Here is a 23,734-nt window from a genome sequence, read left to right on the forward strand (position 1 = left end):
CCACTAGGGTTCTCCAAATGCATGTCAAACATTTCTGTCAAATTTGGCTTCTAAAAGGCAAACATCCCCCTTTCCTTTTACTGTGCGCCCATACAACATTTTATATACACATGTGGGGTACTTCTACACTCGAGAGAAATAGCTTTACACATTTTGTGGGGTTATTAAATTTTTTTATCCCTTGTGGCTATAAAAAATTAGGGGTAAAATGACCTTTATAGGAAAATTTTTACCTTTTTCCTATTTAAGTCCTAATTAAATCAAACACCTTTACGGACAAATACACATATTACACCTTGCTAAATTCTCTAAAGGGTGTGCTTTCCAAAATGGTGAAACTTGTTGGGGTTCCCCTCTGTTTTGGTACCACTACGGCTCTCTAAATGCATCCTGACACATGTAAAGGATGTATGTCAAATTTGGCTTCTAAAAGGCCAACGCCCCTCTTTCCCTTCTGAGCTTCACTGCGTACCCATACAACATTTTATTTGCATTTGTGGGGCAATTTTATACTTGGGAGAAATGCTAGTACACATTTTTTGGGGTTGTTTCATCTTTAATGCCTTATGGGATACAAAAATTTGCCGTAAAAGTGACTTTTTTGGGAAAATGTTCACCTTTTTCCTTTTAGGGACCTATTTGAAGCAAACACCTGTAGGGGAAAATACACATATTACACCTTGCTAAATTCTCCAAAGGGTGCACTTTCCAAAATGGTGATACTTGTTGGGGTTCCCCTCTGTTTTGGTACCACTAGGGCTCTCCAAATGCATCCTGACACATGTAAAGGATGATTGTCAAATCTGGCTTCTAAAAGGCCAAAGCCCCTCTTTCCCTTCTGAGCCCTACTGTGTACCCATACAACACTTTATATGCAAAAGTGGTGCAGTTCTGTGCTTAGGAGAAATAGTTCTACACATTTATGGGGGTTGTTTCATCTTTTATCCCTTGTGGCTTACAAAAATTTAGGGTAAAAGTGACTTTTTTGAGAAAATTTTCACCTTTTTCCTTTTTGGGGCCTAATTGAATCAAACACCTGTTGGGGCAAATACACAAATTACACCTTGCTAAACTCTCCAAGGGGTGTACTTTCCAAAATGGTGTCTCTTGTTGGGGCTTTCCTCTGTTTTGGTACCATTATGGCTCTCCAAATGCATCCTGTCACATGAAAACTTTTCATCCATATTTGCCCTCCAAAAACAAAACAACGCTCTTTCCATTCCAAGTGCCCCCATGTGCCCGTACAGCAGGGTACAGTGACAAAATGGGTATTGGCATGCTCAGGAGGAATTGCCCTAAACATTGTAAAATGCATTTTCCTTTTTAACCCATTGTGAAGGTGCAAATTTTAGTGTTCAATGAATCTATAGTCAGATAAAATTACATTTCTGTAATTTCACTTTCATTTATCTTTCACCCTCATGAAACGTTCATAGGGTTAACAAAATTCACAAAGGTTGTTTTGAATATTTTGAGGGGTGTAGTTTCTAAAATGGTGTCATTTGTGGGGGTTTCCTGTCATGTGGGCCTTATAAAGTCACTTCTAACTAAATTGACCCTCCAAAAGTAGGTTTTGATGATTTTTGTGAAAATCTGAAAAATTGCACCTAAAATTATAAGCCTCCTAACATCCAAAATAAAGTAAGAGATGTTTGAAAAATGATGCCAAGTTAAAGCAGACATATGGAAAATGTTAGTTATCAAGTTATTTTAGTGATATGACCAACTTTCCAAAAAGTAGAAAATTTTGAATTTGGAAAACATAGTTTTTTTCAAAATTTTTGCCAAATTTCCATTTATTTCATTAATAAATACTAAACATATTGATTAAATTTCTCAACCAACATGAAGTACAATGTGTCACGAAAAAACAATTTCAAAATCAACTGGATATGTTAAAGCGTTCCAAAGTTATAACCACTTATAGTGACACAGGGCAGATTTGAAAAAATGGGCCGTGTCAGGAAGGTGAAAAGTGGCTTCAGCGTTAAGGGGTTAAGGGAACAAGAAAGACAACTAAAGGGGTTTTACAGTACTTTAACATTTTTAACATAAAGAAAAGGATGCACAACCATAGAGCCCCCGGTTGTGGCCGCAGTTTTGTTGTGTTTTTTCTGCAATTTGCTCTAAAAATGAAACAAAACATGTGTTTGGTAAGCACACAGTATTGTGCTTTGGGACCTTCAATGACAACATTCAAGTATGTAATAAGTGCGGAATAAGTGGTTGTCTGCAGGCAGGGGTCCACAGAACTGGGGTCTATCAGAGCCCCTATGTGTAGCCAGGTATTCACAATTATTACCTGCAGCATGGGTTTAGATAATTTCTATCATTATCATCTTGTTTGTACACTTTATTGAAGTGTACTCTGGGTTCTATGTTGCATATTGTACAAATTCAGTATTATTCAGTAGTGGTTTCTGGGGGGCGCTGGCACTGTACTGTGGTTTTCGCTGCATCTAGGGTTTTGGTTAATAGTGCGGCCTCCTGGAGGGTAGCGGTATGACAATGCAGCCCTTGGACCGAAAAAAGGTTGTGCACCTCTGGTCTTGAAAAACAAACTGGGTATTACCTTACTGATCCCAAGCTGCAACTGTCCCACTGCCTCCTAGAATTCCCATTCATCTCTGTATCTGGGTAAAAATGAGGATGTCTCTACAATAACATGTGACTTCTTCAGCCAATCACTGGTTTCATATGTGATAGTGGTGACAGGTCAAGGTGGTCACTCTAAAAAAATGTAAATAGTCTGGACAATTCTTATCATTATATTTACTAATCAATATTTTGGATGGGAACAAACCCACGCAAACAGAGAACAAACTGCAAACATATATTTCTCTTAGTTCTCTTGTACCCCCAGCGCAGGAATTCAGACTATCCACTACAGCTAACTGCAAACTGTACTTTAGTTTGTACTAATAGTTTTCCTTTTATTTTTTGTAGAACAATTTAATAAAGTGTGCTTAGAAATGAATGTGTAAAGTTTGGTTCTATTTTAGGAACTTAAAAGGGACTATGTATTAAGACTGGTGCATTATGTGCCAGTCCAAATCACAAGTGCATCTGATGCACAATATGCCGGTATTATTAAGAGTTTCAAACCTCTAAGTAATTTCCAGCACCAGACTTTTTCATGGGGCAAAAAATTAACAAATTCTGTGCATGTCATGAATTGTGAATTTTCCATACCTTTTACGCAAAATAACTGTTGCACAAGGCATGATAACACCAGCCTCAATGAGCCAATAAGTTAATAATACAATTTATCATATATATTACTTATGATTGATTATTATAAATATGATTATGATGTTTCATGTCCACCTTTCATTCATGTAATATGCTGAAACAAGTGAGTGGTGTAAAATATATAAAGCGATTCCAAGCTGTTGATGGTTTATAAAGTTTAAATTTTTTATTCACCCAGGAATAATAAGGACAGCACTTCCAAACATGGATAGAGAAGCCAAGGAGCAATACCATGTTGTGATTCAGGCAAAAGATATGGGAGGACACTTGGGAGGACTCTCAGGGACAACCAAAGTGACAATAACTTTGACAGACGTCAATGACAACCCCCCAAAGTTTCCTCAAAGTGAGTGTATTTTTAAATTTAAAAGACTTATCTGATGTCAGCAAATTCATAAAATGCTTTTTAAAATTGCTATATTTATCTTTTATTCATATGTATGATTTTCCACACAGGTTCATATCCCATGTCTGTGTCAGAAGCAGCAGTTCCAGGAGATGAGGTTGGACGATTAAAAGCCAAAGATCCTGACTTGCAAGAAAACGGGCAAATAAAGTATCGTATCCTTGATGGGGATGGGGCTGACGTTTTCGAAATCACAACAGATTATATAACACAAGAGGGAGTCGTAAAGCTTAAAAAGGTAAAATATAACATACTATTAATAAGGGTAGAAGTAGGCCAACTAACTACATGACATATCTCAATGTACCCTATTACTATATCTGTTGTTGCAGACAGTAGATTATGAAACCAAGAAGTTCTATAGTATGAAGGTGGAGGCTGCTAATGTGCATTTAGATTCAAGATTTCTTAGTAGAGGCCCATTTAAGGACACAGCAACAGTGAAGATCTCAATAGAAGATGCAGATGAACCACCAATATTTTTGCAGCCAAGCTACACTTTAGAGGTATATGAAAATGCACCATCTGACACCACAGTTGGAAGAGTTCATGCCAAGGATCCTGATGCGGCAAACACTCAGATAAGGTAATTATCCTATTGTTTCTACTAAAACAAAAATATTTTTGTTTAGTTTACTAAAAATGTAATTGAAGAAATTTTTGTTCCTTAACACCCCTGAACAAAGACAAAATCTGTGACTTTCAATAACAGTTACAGTTGGTTTACAAAATCTGCTGCTGTCATTATTGGTTACAGTTGCTTTCAATTTTGACTAAAGGGATTGGCCCAGCTTTACATGCATTTTTCCAAATCCAAGCTCTGAGTTCAGCTGAAATTTTTCCAAAGAAATATAGAACATCATTGTAGTACTTCTCATATAGCCTAAGGCAATAGAACATCAACCAACAAAAAATTGAGAACTAGAAAACTATCCCTATTAGAAACGTTTATAAAAAAAGTATGCAATTTTATTCTTTTTTACACATTACAAAATATCATTTTGGAGGTAAAGTCTAATAAAAACAGATCACAGACTGCAAAAAAGAGAAAAGATGTGGAGCTCTACAGTGTGATACAGACATGCGCTATGACTATAGGTATAAACATATAGAACCAATAACAGTTATATAATAACTCGATAAATAAGACTGAGTGTACACCAACCATACAATGTAAAATATTGTTAATATGTAACAAAGAATAAAAATTGTTTTTATCACCAAGGCTGTACTAAGACAGAACAATATTTAACTATACCCGAACACAATAAAACTTTTATTAGTTTATTCAATCAAAACGTTTATTCACGTCACAGCGGTTTTTTCATTAATATTTTGCTCCCCACGTTCAAAAATATTTTTCATTTTTCCGTGTACAGAGCTGTGTGAGGGCTTATTTTCTGCTTAACAAATTTTACTTTTCAGGGACATTATTTATTATTCCATGCCGTGTACTGGGAAGCTGGAAAAAATTCCAAATGAGGTGAAATTGGTGAAGAAAGCATTTGTGTCACTTTCTTGTGGGGTCCGTTTTTATAACTTTCACTGTACGCTCCAAATGATATGTCTATTATATTCGTTGGTTTGGTCCGATCTCGAAGATACCGAATTTATAAAGGTTTTATTGTGTTTTAACACATTTTCAAAATTAAAATAATGTGTACATTTTTGAGGACTGTGCAACCTTTTGATCATTTTTTATTAAATTTGTCATGTCAAATGGTTCAAAAGTGGCGCTTCTGACATTTGGGCGTTATTTTCTGTTCACCACTGGAAATTGCCGTTTTTATATTTTCATAGATTGGGCATTTTGGATGCAACTATACCCACAATGCTTGAGATTTCTAGTGTTTATTTAGTTTTATCAGTCCTAGGGGAAAAGAGTTGAAATTTTAGATTTTTTAACCCTGGATGGTCTGATTGTTCCTACCACATACTACAATGCTGCTGTATTGCAGTATATGGCATTTTTAGATAGGATTCATTACAATGTGCCACCAGCACAGATGGTGTTATGTGTGTCAGGAACAAATCATAATCAGCTGAGCTGTAATAAGCTGAGGCGTGTTTACAAATAGAATAAAATTGTATACGTTTTCATATACTTTTCTGGTAGTGATAATTGTAGTTCTCAATTTTTTGTTGGTTGGTGTTATAAGGGTGTGCTATAGATGATGAATTTTAGCATTAAATCAAATTATTACATGCTTTATGGATCTGTTTCACTTTAAATCTACTTTAAAATAGAAAATTAAAATTATGTGATCTGTTTGACTTTCAAACATGGCATGACTGATGGTGCTAAACTAGCCAATATTTTTTTAAAAATGCCAAACTTGTGGGGGTTACTTGTGCAGTGATGTTGAACATACAAGAATGTTGTAATGAAGAAAAAATATGCAGCAAGACTTCCTGTGGTCACAAACATTTCATAAAAAAAATAAAAGTCAAAGGTGGATTTGAAGAATTCAGAGGAAACGGTAGTGCACAGTTAAATTAAGTTTAGGTGCTCTGACTATCATATCTGAAGTTACAACGGCTTAGCATAAATGGATTATAGTTGCCAATGGCCAACTTAACTGCAATTGTTGCCAAAAGCCAGTTGCCCATTAACTGAGAGACACATGATGTAACTTTGGTCAGTGAAAATCAGATTGAATTGGATCATTAGACTATGAAAAACATCTGAGGTGTGCATAGCTTAATAGATAATCATTGATTTGAAGTTCCCAAATGTAGACTAATACATCACTAGCACAAGAAATCCTTAATGGACAGGGGACCTAAGGGTAACATGGTCAAGATGCCAATTGGCCAAAATATGATTACTGAGCAATGAAAAAAGTCGCACCATCAATAAATCTAGGGTTTTTTGAACCATACCGGGGGTCAGAACTTAGTGGAAGTACCATGAATTGATAAATTATTGTTGTAAATGCTTCCTCTAAAAATTGGCAGGATTCAAGCAACATTTTGGTCCATAGCTCTTTTTTTAACTATTCCCAACACAGGAATATGGTGAGATTTAACCAGTTCTCATACCCTCAGTTTATCTTTGTGCTGTTGAAACACAAATATTTGATTTGGACTTTTGTCTAATTAATGTGTATGCTACAGTTAATTAGTGTTGGTTTGAAGACTTAAAGAGGTCCACCCCACTTTAAGATAGACATTAAGGTGGCAATTCCATGGAGGTATTTTATATGCACATTATGTGCTGTATGTATTGCTCTTTTTGGCATGAAATTGTGTCTTATATTCGAGTGGTCACCTAGGCAGTTGTTGACCTGCAGAATACTTAGGGTCTGCAAGAAATAAATACAGACTCACATATTATGAATCATCTCAAGTGATTTCATTTACTGGACTGGAGTTCTATGCTACAAATACAGTAAATTAGTCAGGAGATTTACATATTGCTTCTGTGTTGGGTCCAGGATAAATGATCCTCTGTAGATGATCCTCAAACAACATGCTGTGATGTCTTTGTGTCATTAACAATACTTTTTTGTAATATGGAGTAGAGACTGGGGGCTAAATGTAATTGCAAAACTAAATCATTAAAACACAGTTGCCACCATGAATAAATAACATGCGCACCCAGACAACAGCAAGATGCTCCTGAAGATTCTCTGTCTCCGAAGCCAATGTATTTTGCACGGTACTTAAATCTTAAACCGCTTAGTTAATGTAAACACTCAGTCACAAGATTGTTAAGCTGGTATCATTTAGTTAGAGCTCACAATGAAAATGAAAGGTACTTAATGTCCCATTGAGATTATACAGGACTGCCAACATGAACTACATTACATTACATCTCTTAAATTGATGCTGTTAACCTCGGATCTGACACACTAGACAGAGTGACGGGGTTATGGATTACTGAACCCAACTCTTGTTTCATTAATGGATTCCTTGGTGAATATGGAAGCCTGTAAGGTTGCCTGGTTATTGATAATCAGGAGCAGAGGTTGATTATCCAATTACACTTATTGACGTACAGACCAATAAGCCGTATATGTTGTGTTTACAAAAATCATTAAAAACACATCAGTAGTAATGCATTAACACCCCCTCCCACAATGATAATTTTAATAGAAGTTTACGATGCATTGAGGTTTCAAAATCAGTCTATAAGCCTAACATAAGAGTTAAATACCACATTATGTGAAACAATACATTGCATTTTGACATTTGTTGATCACTTTGACTTTGGTTTTAAGAGGAGCAGGCTTTTATTGACATACATATAGGGGGAGATTTATCAGACGTGTCTGAGAGCAAAACTGTTTTAGTTGCCCATGGCAACCAATAAGAGCTCTGCTTATATTTTATAAACAGCTGTGGGAACATGAAAGCTGAGCGCTGAATGGCTACCATGAGCAACTAGAACATTTAACTCTGCTACCATACAATTTACTTAACTACAAAATGTAAAGATTACATTAGGCCTGTATAAAGTACCCATATAAGGAATGGCATCATCACATTGCACATGACCCAAAGGTTGCATTTGTTCTCAAAATTTAACACGTAAAGCTAACTGAAAAAAGGAAGTTTTTGATGACATACAACAAAACTGTGTGGTTTTTATAATAGTATACATTCCATTTGATTAAAAGGGAAGTAAAGTCTAAGTATAGACCGTAGTCTGTCAAAATAGACCAGCCTGGAAAAAAAATGAAAAACTAGGTTATAAGGATTTAGATATGCCAGGTTTCTCTAGTGGCTATGCCTGTTGATTTCCCTTATTCCATGAAGTGGACCAGTGTGTAGCCATCTGCTATGGATTCAGTGGTCTTTCTGCTTCAGGTACTGTTCTATAGTACCTAGCAACATGCTTCTAGTGTCATATTAAAGATAAGAAACTAGTTTTTCAGAAACCCTCAAACAGTTGGTTCAATTAGCTATAGAACTAGCTATGGGCAGTTAAAGACATAGGCCCCTTCTACACATGCGTTGCAGATCACATCAGAGTTTGACAAGGTTTGATCAGGGTTTGGTTAGTGAAAAACTGACATTTTGCATCGGAGTTCAATCAGTTTTCAGTCAGAATTTGTTCAGTGTCTCAGTTTTTCACGCACATTTTCAATGCGTTTTCAATGCAATTTCAATGCGTTTTTCACGTGCAGATAGATAACGTTCGTGAAAAGGACTTAGGACTGAGCTCTATTTTTTCTATGGCAATTGATGCGTGAAAAACGCATTGCACTTGCAAGTGTCTCAGAGTGCAATGCGCTTTTGATGCATCTCCATAGACTTGTATGGTGCGTTTTACACGCGCGTGACTTGCAAAAGTAGAGCATGTCGAGATTTAAACGCGCATTAAAAAAAACCGTGTGCGTGAAAAACAATGCAAGTCTGAAAAGACCCATTAGTTACAATGGGTCAGAGTGCAATGCAAGTTCTGCACGTCAAAAGCACGCGCAGAACACACCCGTGAAAAACCCAAGTGTAGAAGGGGCCATAGTTGGGCATTGGACAAGTGAATGATAAAGATCCAGTTTACAATCCAGATGTAATATAATAAGATTCTATTTTTTAATGACAACAAGGATGTCTGCAGGTGCTATAGAACCAAAAATAGGAGCATCAAAAGTGAAACTCCCCTTGAAACCTTCCAATTTGACTCATCTCAGGCAAAATTTGACTGTTCTCTCCTCATTTTTACATGACTTTGGTGGATATTTTCTGTAGATAAAGTGGGTGAGATGTCCCATAAAAAGCAAATGCTAGAAAGAAAATTTCATATACTGCCTGTGGGGGCTAGCAGTTTAATGGGGTAAAATCTGGTGCCAGATTCCCTTTAAGGGCAGAAAATGTTTTAAAATTTGTTCCAAAAATAGCATAACCATACACTAAGTCCTAAGTTATTAATAATAAACAACCTCATTCTGTAAGTGATATTGTCAATAATTTCAGCTCAATTCAGTGGAACTAAGCTGCACTGGTTAAGAAAAAAATCTGGACAACCCCTTTAAGAAGCTGACAGTGTGTAGAGTAATTTAACAAAGGCCAAATACAAAAAATTTAAGCTGTATCCATGAGATATAGTTTTAGACTTGAATTGTGTATTTGCTCGAGCAATTTCAGTTCTTTCTGCAAACTGTGAGTTTGTCAGTAACAAATCTCTCCAGCCTGTTGGCAGTGTCTTCTGCGGGTGTAAACAGCTCTTTATTAATGTTTTCATTTGTTTGCAGCCTAATAAATGACATAACCCCATACGATGGCGATAAAATGAATTTCTGCAGGAAGGTCCTCTATATATTTTTCTGACACTCCAATGCCTGGGAGGTATTCTTTTCCCTCGAGTTTTAGTTTACGTATTCAGGACACTATTGCCATTGCCTTTAGCTCTGTCATAATCTTGCTGTGCTTAATATTCCTGAACGCAATAAAATTATAAAAATACTACAGTACAATGCGGATTGGGGGAATTTTAAACACCACTTCTCCTAACATTTGGATTTTATTACTAGAGAAGACATTCAGAGACCCATGTGTATTCAAATTCTTCCTATATTACACACAACAAATGTGCTGTTCACCTTCACATGGTCTTATATCGAGGAGAACCCCATGTTTTAAACAATCGTTAACAGGGATGTTACAATTTGCAATAATTCTGCACCTATAATTGGAATTTTCAAACCACCAAGACTATACAAAACTACATGCATTTTACCCTACCTTGAAGAATACTTGACGATGGTGAAAGAGCCAACTGGAATTGGAGGGAATCTCACCAATCTGCTATTATTGGCAAAGTGTAAAAAGCCTGGCTCCATTAACGGTATAGTTGCCGCCTGCATTAAACTTCTCTCCTCCATTGTGCAGACTTTCCAAATGGGTTTTCAGGTGAATGGGGCTATGTTTGGTAATATTGGCATCTACATTGTTTTAGCCGTGTGGTGGTGCTGTCTGTTTTCGGCATTGTTCTGAGCTGTGATAGCACCTGCACATGATATAAACAGTGAAAAAGCTGCAATGGAAAACAATCACCAATGCAAAGGGTTACACACAGTCTAAAGTATCAGGAACCTATTTTAAAAAGGTGGATAGCCCTTTTAAATTAATAGAGAATGTAAAGAGTCTCCTCCAACATAAAAGAAAGCTGTCAGGATTGGGAAATGCTTGCAGAGGTTTTCATAATAATCTGAATATGTTTCTAATAGTAAATTATAGAAACTAATGTGTTTTACATTGCAGATAGTAATAGAACATTAAAGGGAACCTGTCATAAGATGTTTATGTGTACATGATGACAGGTTCCAATAACCTCTGACAATGTTGATTTCAAATGTGCCTTCGTCTTGAATCTAAATAAATCCACTGCTGTTTAATAGTTTCTTTTACATTATCTGACTCGCTGCCGGCAGCATGTGGTGAGTCCCGGGGGAAGGGGTGGGGACTTTGTTCAAATGGCACAAGCCCTCTTCTCGTTAATTCCTCCTAATCACTATCTCTCCCCCTAATGAGTGATAAGTGATGAGTGAGGATGAATTGAGGAGAAGGGGACTCTTGCCGTTTGAACTACCCCCGGTGGACTCGCCAAACATTGCTGAAAGGGAGCCAGGTAATGTAAAAGTAACAATTAAAAATTAGTGTCCCCAAACCATGACACTTCCTCTACCACCTTTCATTGACTTCTTTACATACTTTGGGTTAAGTCTTTCCCCAGCTGGTCAACAAACATAATGTTTCTCATCATATCCAAATAAATTAAACTTGCTTTCATCACAAAAATGAACTATGGATCATTTCTCCTCCCTCCAAAGCATTATTCTGTCCTCTCTTGTATTTGTCTTGGACTTGAATGAGTTTGTAATATTGTAAAGATACAATATTCTAAAATTCACAGACTGGGAACAACCAACTTCTCTTGCTATGACATGACTTTGACACTTCTGAAATTGCATGTGTTGAGTCATGTTATATGAGACATTTATTAGTTGAAATAGTAGACCATGAGGATCCAATTTGGTCACCTGTGTAAACATTACAGTGAAACAATTGAAAACAATTTGTATATGTCCCTTGGACAAAGGGCAGGGTGGTCTCACCATATTCTAAACGGAGTGTAAGGTAATCCTTTTATGTTGCAATCCTCATTCATGTACTACATTACCTCACTACTGAGCATCTCGGGAGACAGAACATCAAGTACAAGAGCAGTTCATTGACTAATCTGCACTATATGGTATTTGGCATTACATTTTCTCTTTTTCATTAATAGCAAGGAAAGTAGATCCTGATGTAGCAAAATGTTCCCTACATGCAGACATGAATAAATGATGAAGCTAAATTTCCTTTTAAAAGTTGTTTGATAGATTCCATTAATATTCTGATTTTGCCATGTGTGCTGCTGGGAAACTACTCTCGAATGAATCTTTAATATCTAACACTTGAGCATCAGGCCGCTTAGTAATTTTCTTGTCTAATTACTCTGCGATCATCCTCTTTAGGTATATAATCGATCGGCACACTGACCTTGAAAGATATTTCAACATCCAAGATGATGGTATCATCATAACCACAAAGCCTTTGGATAGAGAGGAAATCGCTTGGCACAACATCTCCGTGATAGCAACTGAAGCCTGTACGTATTCCCTGGGTAGATTGAATTCATTAGCTAAGACCCTAGCAGAAAGCAGTGGAACGTGTTTAGATGTTTCCTGCATACTTAGACTGGGAAATCACTCATTGCAGAGATGAATGCATTGAATTGATCTGCTGAGTGGTCTGACCTTCTTTGGTTCTGTATTTGAAATCTCTCATAGGTTAGTTATACATTCCATAATGGATTATACATAATGATTAATATTGTGACAATAAGGAATTTTATACAGCCAATAAGCGATTTTATACAGGCATTAGAGAGGTAGTTACTAGTATTTAGTGTTACAGTAAAAACCCCTAAAAATCTCAGGTAACTCCATGGTTAAAGTCAATACTTGGTCATACAAGCGGTCCCCTAATTAAGGACACCTGACTTACAGATGACCCCTAATTAAAGACGGACCTCTCTGACCACTGTGATCTCTGGTGAAGCTCTCTGGACTCTACTTAAGTCCTAGGCTGCAATGATCAACTGTATGGTATCTGTAATGAAGTTTTATTGGTAATCCATGATCCCATTATAGGAAAACATTTTGAAAATCCAATTGTCACTGGGACAATTTTTTTCTGGAATTGCAATTATAAAATATACAGTCCAGACTTACATACATATTCAACTTAAGAACAAACCTAAAGAACCTATCTTGTATGTAAATTTAAAATCTAGATTTATGATCTACAAACCACTTACTATCAAACAAGATGTCTGTTATCCCACAAGGACTGGCAGACCAAGATACAATATAATTGAGAATAGAATTAAATTGTGCTGAAACATGTCCATTAATTATGATTTTTTTTAAGTTAGAAACCCCAAAATTAAGATAGACTGACAGAAAAGGTAGGCTAGTTAATAAGGTCTTGGTTCAGTGTGTTCTTAATCTCCTGCAGGTTCTAGAGCTTACATTTTAAAGCATTCATTGCTTCTAAGAATCTTTAGTTTCCAGTGATGAACAGCAGAACTGTAAATACAGCTCTGGAGTATAAAACAAGTTTAAACTCAGGATAAGTTAAAGGGGTTGGCCACCATAACTAAACTTCACCAGGATAAGTGAAAGGCTCTTACAGGGGTCACCCATATAATACTTATGCAGGGAACGTTTGTGTAAAGCCAACGGGTCCAGAAAGTCACATGATCCGCTAACAGCAAGACTCGGGACTTCCCATGTGCTGTTGACTTGGACTGATGGATAAAGGGGACTGTGCAGTCATTACTGTCTGCACCCCCTTACTGTAATAACTACTCCCATACCAGTGGTTGGAGGGCCATGCCAAAGATAACTGCTTGTGGTAGCTTTACTCAGACTTTACCAGGACCAGAGAAAGTACTATATGGTTGAGCCTATTAGGATCACTATTAGATTCACCCATCAATCCTAGTAAGATTTTGTAATTGTGGCCAACCCCTCTAATATAATGTAATGTAATTACAAAGATAGTCAGCTTGTCATGGGCTATCGATAAATTCTGTGGAGAGACTTTATTAAGACTTGCGTTTCGCAAGTAATTTTTAAAATTCTCCTTAACAGAAATGTCTTAATAAATTTGCCCCTATATGTTATTTTAAAAACTAGATGGAAGATATTCTCATAGGGAATGACAGCTCTGCTCAATCTGTTGCTACTGAAGAAAATCTTATTTCACTCAGGCAGGGGGGAGGTAACTATGGTTATTACACCAATAATGTTTGCACATAATGCAATTATTCCTTAATGAGACATCTCTTGGGGATCTAATAAGTAACCCCCTCTTTGAACTTTACAGGAAAAGTGTGTTTTAATTACTTATTTTCCTTCATTAAAACCAATATTTTCATTTATCGCCAGCAAACATCCACAGTCTTTCTAACAGTGTTCCTGTGACAATAAAAGTTTTGGATCGGAACGACAATGCTCCAGAATTTCCTAGGCCCTATGAAGCATCTGTATGTGAAAACGCAAAAGAAAACAAGGTATTTTCCACTTGTTCTCTATGTGAAGAATAAAAAATGTAAATTAATTTAAAGAGAACCTGTCAGGCAAATTAACCCCCTAAACTAAATATATTGTCATAAACTGCCATTAGAAAGCATTGCCTCTATCCCTTCATTGTCCCTCTATATGCCTGTAAACCTAAGCAATGAGGTCCTAAAGCTGTATGCAAATGACCTGTGAGATGTCCAATGAGTCATTATTAGAGATGAGCGAACATGCTCGTCCGAGCTTGATGCTCGGTCGAGCATTAGGGTACTCGAGACGGCTCGTTGCTCGGACGAGTAGTTCCCCTGCTCGAGATCGAGCATTTAATTAAAAAAACACAGTGAAGAACAATGAAGAATAGAATAAAAACAGTGAACACAGTGAACACAGGATCATTTAAGTGAAAAACACAGTGAAGAACACAGTGAAGAATAGATTACAGATGTTCGGCACATCTGCTTACTTGTCGGAAGATACGCGCGGAACGGTGCGAACAAAATAGTATGTGAAGAACAATATATATGTGTGAAGAACACATTGAAGAACACGGTGAGCAGGACGGAGACACCAGGGAGCAGCACAGAGACACCGGGGAGCAGCTAGGAGACACCGGGGCAGCGGCAGCACGGAGACATGGGGCAGCGGCAGCACGGAGAGCAGCGGCAGCGGCAGCACGGAGACATGGGGCACGGAGACATGGGGCACGGAGACATGGGGCACAGAGACATCGGGGCACGGAGACATCGGGGCACGGAGAGCAGCGGCAGCACGGAGAGCAGCGGCAGTGGCAGCACGGAGACATGGGGCACGGAGACATGGGGCACGGAGACATGGGGCACAGAGACATCGGGGCACGGAGACATGGGGCACGGAGACATGGGGCACGGAGACATCGGGGCACGGAGACATCGGGGCACGGAGAGCAGCGGCAGCACGGAGAGCAGCGGCAGCGGCAGCACGGAGACATGGGGCACGGAGACATGGGGCACGGAGACATGGGGCACAGAGACATCGGGGCACGGAGACATCGGGGCACGGAGACATCGGGGCACGGAGAGCAGCGGCAGCACGGAGAGCAGCGGCAGCGGCAGCACGGAGACATGGGGCACGGAGACATGGGGCACGGAGACATGGGGCACAGAGACATCGGGGCACGGAGACATTGGGGCACGGAGAGCAGCGGGGCACGGAGAGCAGCGGGGCACGGAGAGCAGCGGGGCACGGAGAGCAGCGGATCCCGGGACAGCGTATCTCCCGACAAGTAAGCAGATGTGCAGAACATCTGCAATCTATTCTTCACTGTGTTTTTCACTTAAATGATCCTGTGTTCACTGTTTTTATTCTATTCTTCACTGTTCTTCACATCTGTTAACTTGTCGGGAGATAATATACGCGCGGAACAGTGAAGAATAGATTGCAGATGTTTGCATACATCTGCTAACTTATCAGAAGACATTCTTTTTCAATTAATTAACACATTTTATTCCCGAACCATGGTCCCTTTGAAAAATGCTCGAGTCTCCCATTGACTTCAATGGGGCTCGTTACTCGAAACGAGCACTCGAACATCTGGAAATGTTCGGCTCGAGTAACGAGCACCCGAGCATTTTAGTGCTCGCTCATCTCTAGTCATTATCATATTCAAGATGTCCAGTTTATTCATGAGTGGGAGGCAGAGCCACACCCCCAGTGCTTGACTGACAGCCTGTATAATGATGTGCTTCCTGGTGCTGGCGCCCCCTGCAGCCTGTGCATATGAGATAGTCCTATACACATGACTGACAGCCTGTATAATGGTGTGAGGTATAATGGTGTAATGGCTCCTCCATGTTCTTCCTGGTGCTGGTGCCCTCTGCAGCCTGGGTGTGTATGTGAAAGATACAACAGCCCCAGGCAGCCATGTTATATAGCAAAACATGTCAGGTACATGTGTAGCTGATGTCTGTGTCTCACACTTGTGTATAGGAGAACACAGCATGTCAGCAGGTAAAGCACACACTAGCAATGCTTTCCTATACATTACACATAGACATGAGCAGGGGGAGGGGTGACATCACTGCCTCTGACCATGTGACCAGCCTCATTTACATCATAAAGAAAAGAGGATTAATGATTAATGTATGAATTGACTGAATAAAGGCTGTGATGGGATCCTTGTGAGCTGCTCCAACAGGTAGTAGTGACAGAAATAGTGACAGAGACCTCATGACAGGTGTCATTTAACTTTGCAGGGGTTGTCCATTCCATCCAATCACTTTTTGTTACAAGAGTCTCACGCAATAATATATTTGTATCAGGTATTCTGCTAGGATCAACTTTATCTGTGAAGGAACCTGGTGGACATTTTATCACATCCACCAACTACTAGTATTTTAATCCTTTAAAATGTGTCAATCCATTGATTTCAGGACAGTACAAATTTTATGCTCTAGCCACCACCATTCTCTACCATTTAGTGTACTAGACTTAGACTTTCTACTGTCAAGTTCGAGTTAGTGGAAATGCTAAATGGTCCTATTATAGCAATACACATTGCCTCATAATAACTGGGTTACCCATGTTATTTAATGAATGGAGATTATCACGCTGCATGATATATGAGGACCCTGAATGGACCCTCAGGTATAAGTTGGGTAAAAATATTCCAAAATTGAAGAATAAGATCCAGATCCATTGTCAGTATAATGCCCCTTAACCTTAAGGCCGAATTCATACAATGGGTCTAACGGAAAAATCCCTACTATCCAAGCATTAATGGAGGATTCATAGGCATTAAAGGGTTCTTAAATGGTACATTCGAGTTTGAACAGATCTGCACATCATTTTATTGATGTTCCTTGCAATACACTATAACAGACATATCCCATGACCTGCAAACTATTTCAGTGGTCTTTCCACAATCATGGGCTAACACTGATTCTTATTAAAGTTAGAAGGTATACAGTTCACCAGCAGTAACAAACATACAGATAAGGTTGTTTATCTTAAAGGGGTTGTACAAGATTATAGAAACTTGACTGCTTTCTTTCAAAAACAACATTGAACAAAAGATTGGATACAGGTAAAGGGGTTTTATTTGGGGAGATAGAGCTCTTCCCTAAATGTATACAAAGGCCAAATATGTGGCCCACCATGTGGTCACCCCATATGATAACGCACCTAGTTTTATAGGTCCCCAAAACTCAAATGGGAAACAGATGTACCCTCCAACAGGAGGGATAAAAGGGGGACAAACTAGAAAGATGCATATAAAAGTCAATCTTTATTGGTTACACATATACACAATAACGTGGACGATGCCAACATTAGATGGCGCCTTCATATAACTATCAATTGAATACAATAAAAATATGCTAAAAACATAAGTGGTGTAATACAGAACAAAAAGAAGCGGACGGACCCAGACAAAGTGGAGTGACAAGTAAGTACGAAAAATTTGATTAAATTGGCAATAGCGTTGTTACTATTCACAACAGATATACTTCTTTCACGCTACCGCTGATATCTATTTTTGTCAGAAACACATGACTTAGCAGGATTCAGGCCTATCCTAGCCCAGTTTTTTGCCAATTTAATCACATTTTTTGTACTTACCTGTCACTCCACTTTGTCCGGGTCCGTCCGCTTCTTTTTGTTCTGTATTACACCACTCATATTTTTAGCATATTTTTATTGTATTCAATTGATACTTATATGACGGCGCCATCTAATGTTGACATCGTCCACGTTTATGTGTATATATGTAACCAATAAAGATTGACTTTTATATTCATCTTTCTAGTTTGTCCCCCTTTTTCCCCTCCTGTTGCAGGGTACATCTGTTTCCCATTTCAAAAACAACACCACGCCTGTTGATGGGTTGTCAATTCCAGCTCTGGTCAATTGCAATGAATGTGACTGAGCAACAACAGGTATGAAGAATAAATCCTATAAGTATGGCTGGCAGCTTTTAACAAGAAGCAGAACTAGAATGAATTGTTGAAAGAAATTAAAAATCTTATACCTTTTTTCTCCACAGAAATTTTTCACGGTAACAGCCGTAGATAAAGATGATACTGCAAATGGACGACTATTTATCTTCAGTTTACCAAAAGAAATTAGTCATTCGCATGCAAACTTTACCTTACGAGACAAAAGAGGTTGGTAGAAAATAAAAAATGGAATTATTAGTCTTATGTCAGTTTATGTGTACTTGCAGACTGGGCAAAACCTCTGCTCTCCCTACATTATATTTAACCGATATAACTCAACACTTTAGCGGTTCTGTGACAAAATAATTTATCCCCACTACTGTCTCTCTCTGAACAATTGTATGTGGCTTCTTAAATTGGTTGTCCAACATTAGTAAAAAAAAGATTTTTTTATGGAGTAACATCGCCACTCTTCTCCATAGCTTAAAACCCTTATTAGGACTTATAATTATCCATGGTCAATGTCATACCAATATAACCTGACACTAAATACTTCTGAAATTTTACATTGAAATATGCTCGATGGCCCTTTGGTTTTCAATATCAGTTATTGATCATGGATATATATATATACAGGCAGTCTTTGGGTTACGTAAAAGTTAGGTTCTGTAGGTTTGTTCTTAAATTGAACTTGTATGTAAGTCGGAACTGTATATTTTATCATTGTAACCACAGACAAAAGTTTTGACCTACTGGTGATGCAGTTACTAAATAAATCTTAGGCTAGACTAGGCTAGACTAGTGGTTAGATTATCTGGTCTTCCCTTGGACAACTACTATGCTGGGTATGTGCATGATGTGTCTAAATAGTAAGACAGTTTCCAAAAGTATAAATAATTCTTGATCCCTACAGAGATTTGTGCTTATGGCTTAGATAAAAATATACTTTGCCATATACGGCTAATTTGAAATGCTAAAAATAGATCTGTTAAGACAAGATACATTTTCTAGAAATCAGAATCATCATATTTTAAGAAAAATGTGAGTGTATTTAGTCCATGATCTGAGGGGGTAACACAGGATAAAGAGGAAAATACTGAGATTTTATTAAAGTTATCTTCCATGGTTTTAATCAGTATTATTAGATAACAAGCACTACCAGAACAAGCAGGAAGATTTATATCTTGCCCTGTATGTACCATTGAGACACTGTTGGCCCGACACTAGAATATACTTGATCATATCAAAGTTCATACAGATTTCTTCTCAAAAGAAATAAATCTACCACTAGCTGGTAGACATTAAATTACAAATACTTTCCTACGTCCTCTTCAAGTTGATCCTGGCGGTGTCCTTCTCAAAGCTTGACAACCCAGGATCACCTAGAAAAGGAACTTATACTTAGTAGCCCAGAGCGTGGGGATGAGATGTCCGGCACCCTTGTCTGCTAATTATTTATGCCTCTCGCACCTCGCTCTCGCATCACACCTCCTGCATGACAAATCCCATGTTGGAGAGGGAGGTGATGTCATGCAGGAGGTGAGCATAATTAGAAGCCTGGATTGCTGGACATCGGACATTCCAATGCTCTGGGCTGCTAATTATAAGTTTCTTTTTTAGGTGTCATGGTTAGAGAAGGACACCGCCAGAATCAACATCAAGAGGAGCATAGGTAAGTATTTGTAGTTTAATATGTCTGCCAGCTAGTGGTAGATTTCCTTTAAGAATACTGAACAAAATCCTTGAAAGCTATATATTTCCCAGTTCTGCATCTCCACTTCTATTGTATAATTACCTCAGATAAAGACCTTTCTAGTATTTCAGTACTAAACTTCAATTTAACTTAAGACAAATGTTGATATATGTCAATACCCCTTTTTAAGTGGAGATTTCTCAATTTCCACCAACTCCAACTCTCTACATCATTGAATTGGTATTGCTCCACTGATTTTGTTCTCAACCCCCTACTTCTAAATAATCGATTAGGCTCCATATAGTCAGATAGTCCCACGCTGTCTACTGTCAGGTGGGCTAGTGTAAAGTGCCTAATCAGCATATTGTGTGCCAAGACAAATGGCTGTTTTTAGGGGGTGGGGGTTGTGGAGCAATACCTGTTACAAGATGCACATTCATTCGAGTAAGTGGACAAAGGTCCTCTTTAAAACATATTATAGTGTAAAATGATATTCATATACAAGTGAGCTGATAAATAAGAGGTGACTTTTGAGAGACTTGGACTTGTGCTGGTTTTCCATATTCTTGTCTTTACACATCAACCAGGTTTTGTGTGAGATTAGGAAGCTTTATGCAGGCAAATTATTGCTTGAAAAACTGCATCATAAACTGCACAGACAGGTATAAAAACTCTGATATGTGACTCTATTATTGACCTTTAAAGTGAATATATTTCCCTAATTTACCTTTAATAGAGTTCATTTACTGCTTTCAAGAAGTAATTACATGATGCAGTAACCAAAGCAAGATGCAATCTAAGCCTACATCTTCTTTTAGTGGCCACTTATGGTAGTAAGTTTAACATCACAAACCCTATTTTGCATACAAAATACATGAGATAATTGGAAATATTTTGCTGTGTTAAAGGGCTGAGCACCTCTTTCATTGTGTACTGCTTTACCTATTGCCATGTTAATACATTTGCTTCTATATTCAGTAATATTTTGCTCTCTAAATTGATTTTTTAAAGTCTCTGATGAAAATTTCTTTGTGCAGTGCTTTCCATTATTTAGACGTACATCAATAGCCCTTTTATATGCTAGTATTTCTACTGGTGATAATAACCTACCATCGAAATGTCGGAGATTAAACAAAACTGTGTTCTAGGTTTTTCTGTAAATTAAATAGATGGCAAAGAGAAAAAGTTGTATGTCATGGATTAAACTTTTGGAAGTTAAGACTGAAGTAATAAATAGGAGTTATTTATTATTCCATAAATAGATAGATAGATAGATAGATAGATAGATAGATAGAATGATAGAATGGTGGGGGGCAGATCCATAGAGATGAATGGGGCAGGCTGCTTCACTCTTCTTTGGGAGCTGACGAGGGGTGCAATGAGGTTACATCAGAACCCTGTTCTCATAAACCCATCACTGAGACCCAAACTGATCAGCATTAGGCATGATCCTGTGGAGATTTTTATTATTAAATAATAATAATAATCTTTATTTATCTGGCGCCATCAAATTCCGTAGCGCTTTACAAATCATAGGGGACATATACAAATATAATATTACTTTACACAGAACAAACAGTCATATGGAACAGTAGGAGTGAGGGCCCTGCTCACAAGAGCTTACAGACTATGAGGATGAGGGGGTGACACAAGAGGTAAAAAACTTGTATAATCCAGCCATTCTTTATAAGTGAACAACTTTCAACTACTTTATTGTCCTAGATCTGCAATGATATTGCTGTTAAACTCTTCACTACCCAAGATAACTAGGTAGCTCAATTTCTTAATAAAAGATAACAGAAGTCATAAGTTGTTTCCATATGGATGACAGTAGTTACAGATTCCCCTACAGAAGGAGGTCTCCTTTTTTCACAGGATCCCTTAGTTGTCTATGAAATAGACAAATACTGCAGATGCAGTGTCTCTTTTTATAATAGGAGGGAAGTCTTGAAGCAAACCTGCCATCAGGATTTCACTTTGACTCCTCCTGTGGGGAGGAGAGATCAGGAAGTAGAGTTGTAAGAGCAGTGTGTAGATGACTCCGTGACTCAATGCATTTTACTGGCAGGTAGCCAGAACTAAATTCATCAACTTTTAAAAGTGAGTAGAACCACTAATGTTAATAATGAAAGCAGTTTGGGAATTTTAATTAAACAGACTATGGGAATCTGTTATTAGATTAAATTGTGAAATCCTAATAACAGGTTCCCTCTAATGTCAGCCATACTTAACTTTATCAGGGAGAAATGCCTTTGCCAGTATATAACCTGATACCCACCAGCACGTTAAGTCTGACAAACTTGCTTCACTTGCAGGATTTAGAAAACCAAGCCTAGAATTGCTAGGTTCAGTTTGTTAATTTTAGATTTGGTCCGGTAAATCATGCAAGTGCAGAGAGTGAGTTTGTTGGGCCAACCTTGGTCTTGGGCAATCTGCTTAAAATTGGCTATTTGCCAGTGTGAATATTATATGAAAAAATTTATAGATATATTTGTGTATTCCAACATTGATAGAAATATGAATAAATAGATGATAATTACATAGATATATAGATAAATTATGATAGCTCTAAACGGCCTTCAAAGATAGCATATTATAAGATAGTGAATTTCCTTTTTTTATGTCATCAGTAAGTGTGCATTCAAGGCTGTGATCTAATACCATTCTTTTGCTATGAACAGATAATACAGCGGACATTTACACTGGACGAGCAGCTTTCAGTCGTCAGAAACAAAAACTGCACTTATTTCCCATTGTAATAAATGATGACGGTTCTCCTCCGATGATTAGCACTAATACTCTCACCATACGCATATGTAGCTGTAGCAGTGATGAAACCATCCTCTCCTGCAACGATGAACCACTATCTCTCAATGCTGGGCTGAGCACGGGGGCACTGATTGCCATTCTCGCTTGCATTGTTATATTATTAGGTAAGTTATATTCTGGTCACTTAAATTGAATCCAGCTTTATAAATTGCCTTCTGAAATAAGATGAACTGTGTATAAATAACTAAATTCCTCACCATTTCCAACAAATCTGCTTGTTATAAGTGAGTTAAAAACGCCCATTAAAATGAAAGATGTTCCCTTTTACTGACAGCAGCCAAAACTAGAAAACCCTTTAAATTCTTTAGAACTAGATGGATATTGCAATGGTATAGCTTAAAGGAAATATACCATAGGGAAACTACTTTCTGAAGTAGTTGCCGCTGCAAATTCCCCATGCCAACAGCAGCTACATCCCATTTTTTTTCTAATTTTGGCATGCAGCTGCACACAAAAATAAACTTTAATTAAAGATTATGCTAATTAATTTCAGATGCCACTGGGGGCATGTGGTAGCCCCAGAGCACTCCGGGGCTAAAAACTACTTCACCCCCCAAGTAGCCATTTCAGACCCTTATAACCGGCCTACCACAAGAGCAGTAGCTCTTATCCCACTTCCAGAAACGCTTTTGCTGCTTGTGAGCACTGCGCATGCACAGTAGCTCATATACGTCTTCCGGCGGTGCAGCAGCAGCGGGGAAGCTCTGCGCATGCCCAGTACCTCACGTGCAGCAGGAACGTCTCCAGAATCAGGACAGGAGCTGGATTTATCCTGGAGACATGCAAGAAAAAGGGGGTAATTGACGAGGGGGTAGAAGGGTCTGCAATAGCTACTGGGGGTGTGAAGGAATCTTCGTCCCTCGAGTTCTCTGAGGCTACTATCCGCCCCCAGTAGCAGCTGAAATTAATTAGCATAATCTTTGACTTAAGTTTATTTCTGCAGCAGCTGCATCCCAGAATTAGGAAAAAAACCAATGCAGCTGCTGCAGGCATTTCTTACAACCTTACCCAGTAGGGTATGCATAAAATGATCTTACTGCACCTACCCTTTTTTAATTTTAGAAAT

The 23,734-nt window shown here is 38.1% G+C and overlaps 1 protein-coding gene across 1 annotated transcript in view; it reads left to right on the forward strand.

Annotated features, from left to right (window-relative positions):
• CDH11 (cadherin 11) overlaps positions 1-23,734 on the forward strand; it is a 98,562-nt gene that overhangs the window by 73,200 nt on the left and 1,628 nt on the right. Inside the window, exons 5-11 of the mRNA XM_072117491.1 lie at positions 3,431-3,598; positions 3,709-3,896; positions 3,991-4,244; positions 12,124-12,257; positions 14,104-14,228; positions 18,254-18,374; positions 22,521-22,772. Of these exons, the coding sequence (XP_071973592.1) occupies positions 3,431-3,598; positions 3,709-3,896; positions 3,991-4,244; positions 12,124-12,257; positions 14,104-14,228; positions 18,254-18,374; positions 22,521-22,772 (1,242 nt within the window). The remainder of the gene's footprint in view (positions 1-3,430; positions 3,599-3,708; positions 3,897-3,990; positions 4,245-12,123; positions 12,258-14,103; positions 14,229-18,253; positions 18,375-22,520; positions 22,773-23,734) is intronic.

This window comes from Engystomops pustulosus, chromosome 7 (genome assembly GCF_040894005.1).
Source record: "Engystomops pustulosus chromosome 7, aEngPut4.maternal, whole genome shotgun sequence".
NCBI classification, from domain to species: domain Eukaryota; kingdom Metazoa; phylum Chordata; class Amphibia; order Anura; family Leptodactylidae; genus Engystomops; species Engystomops pustulosus.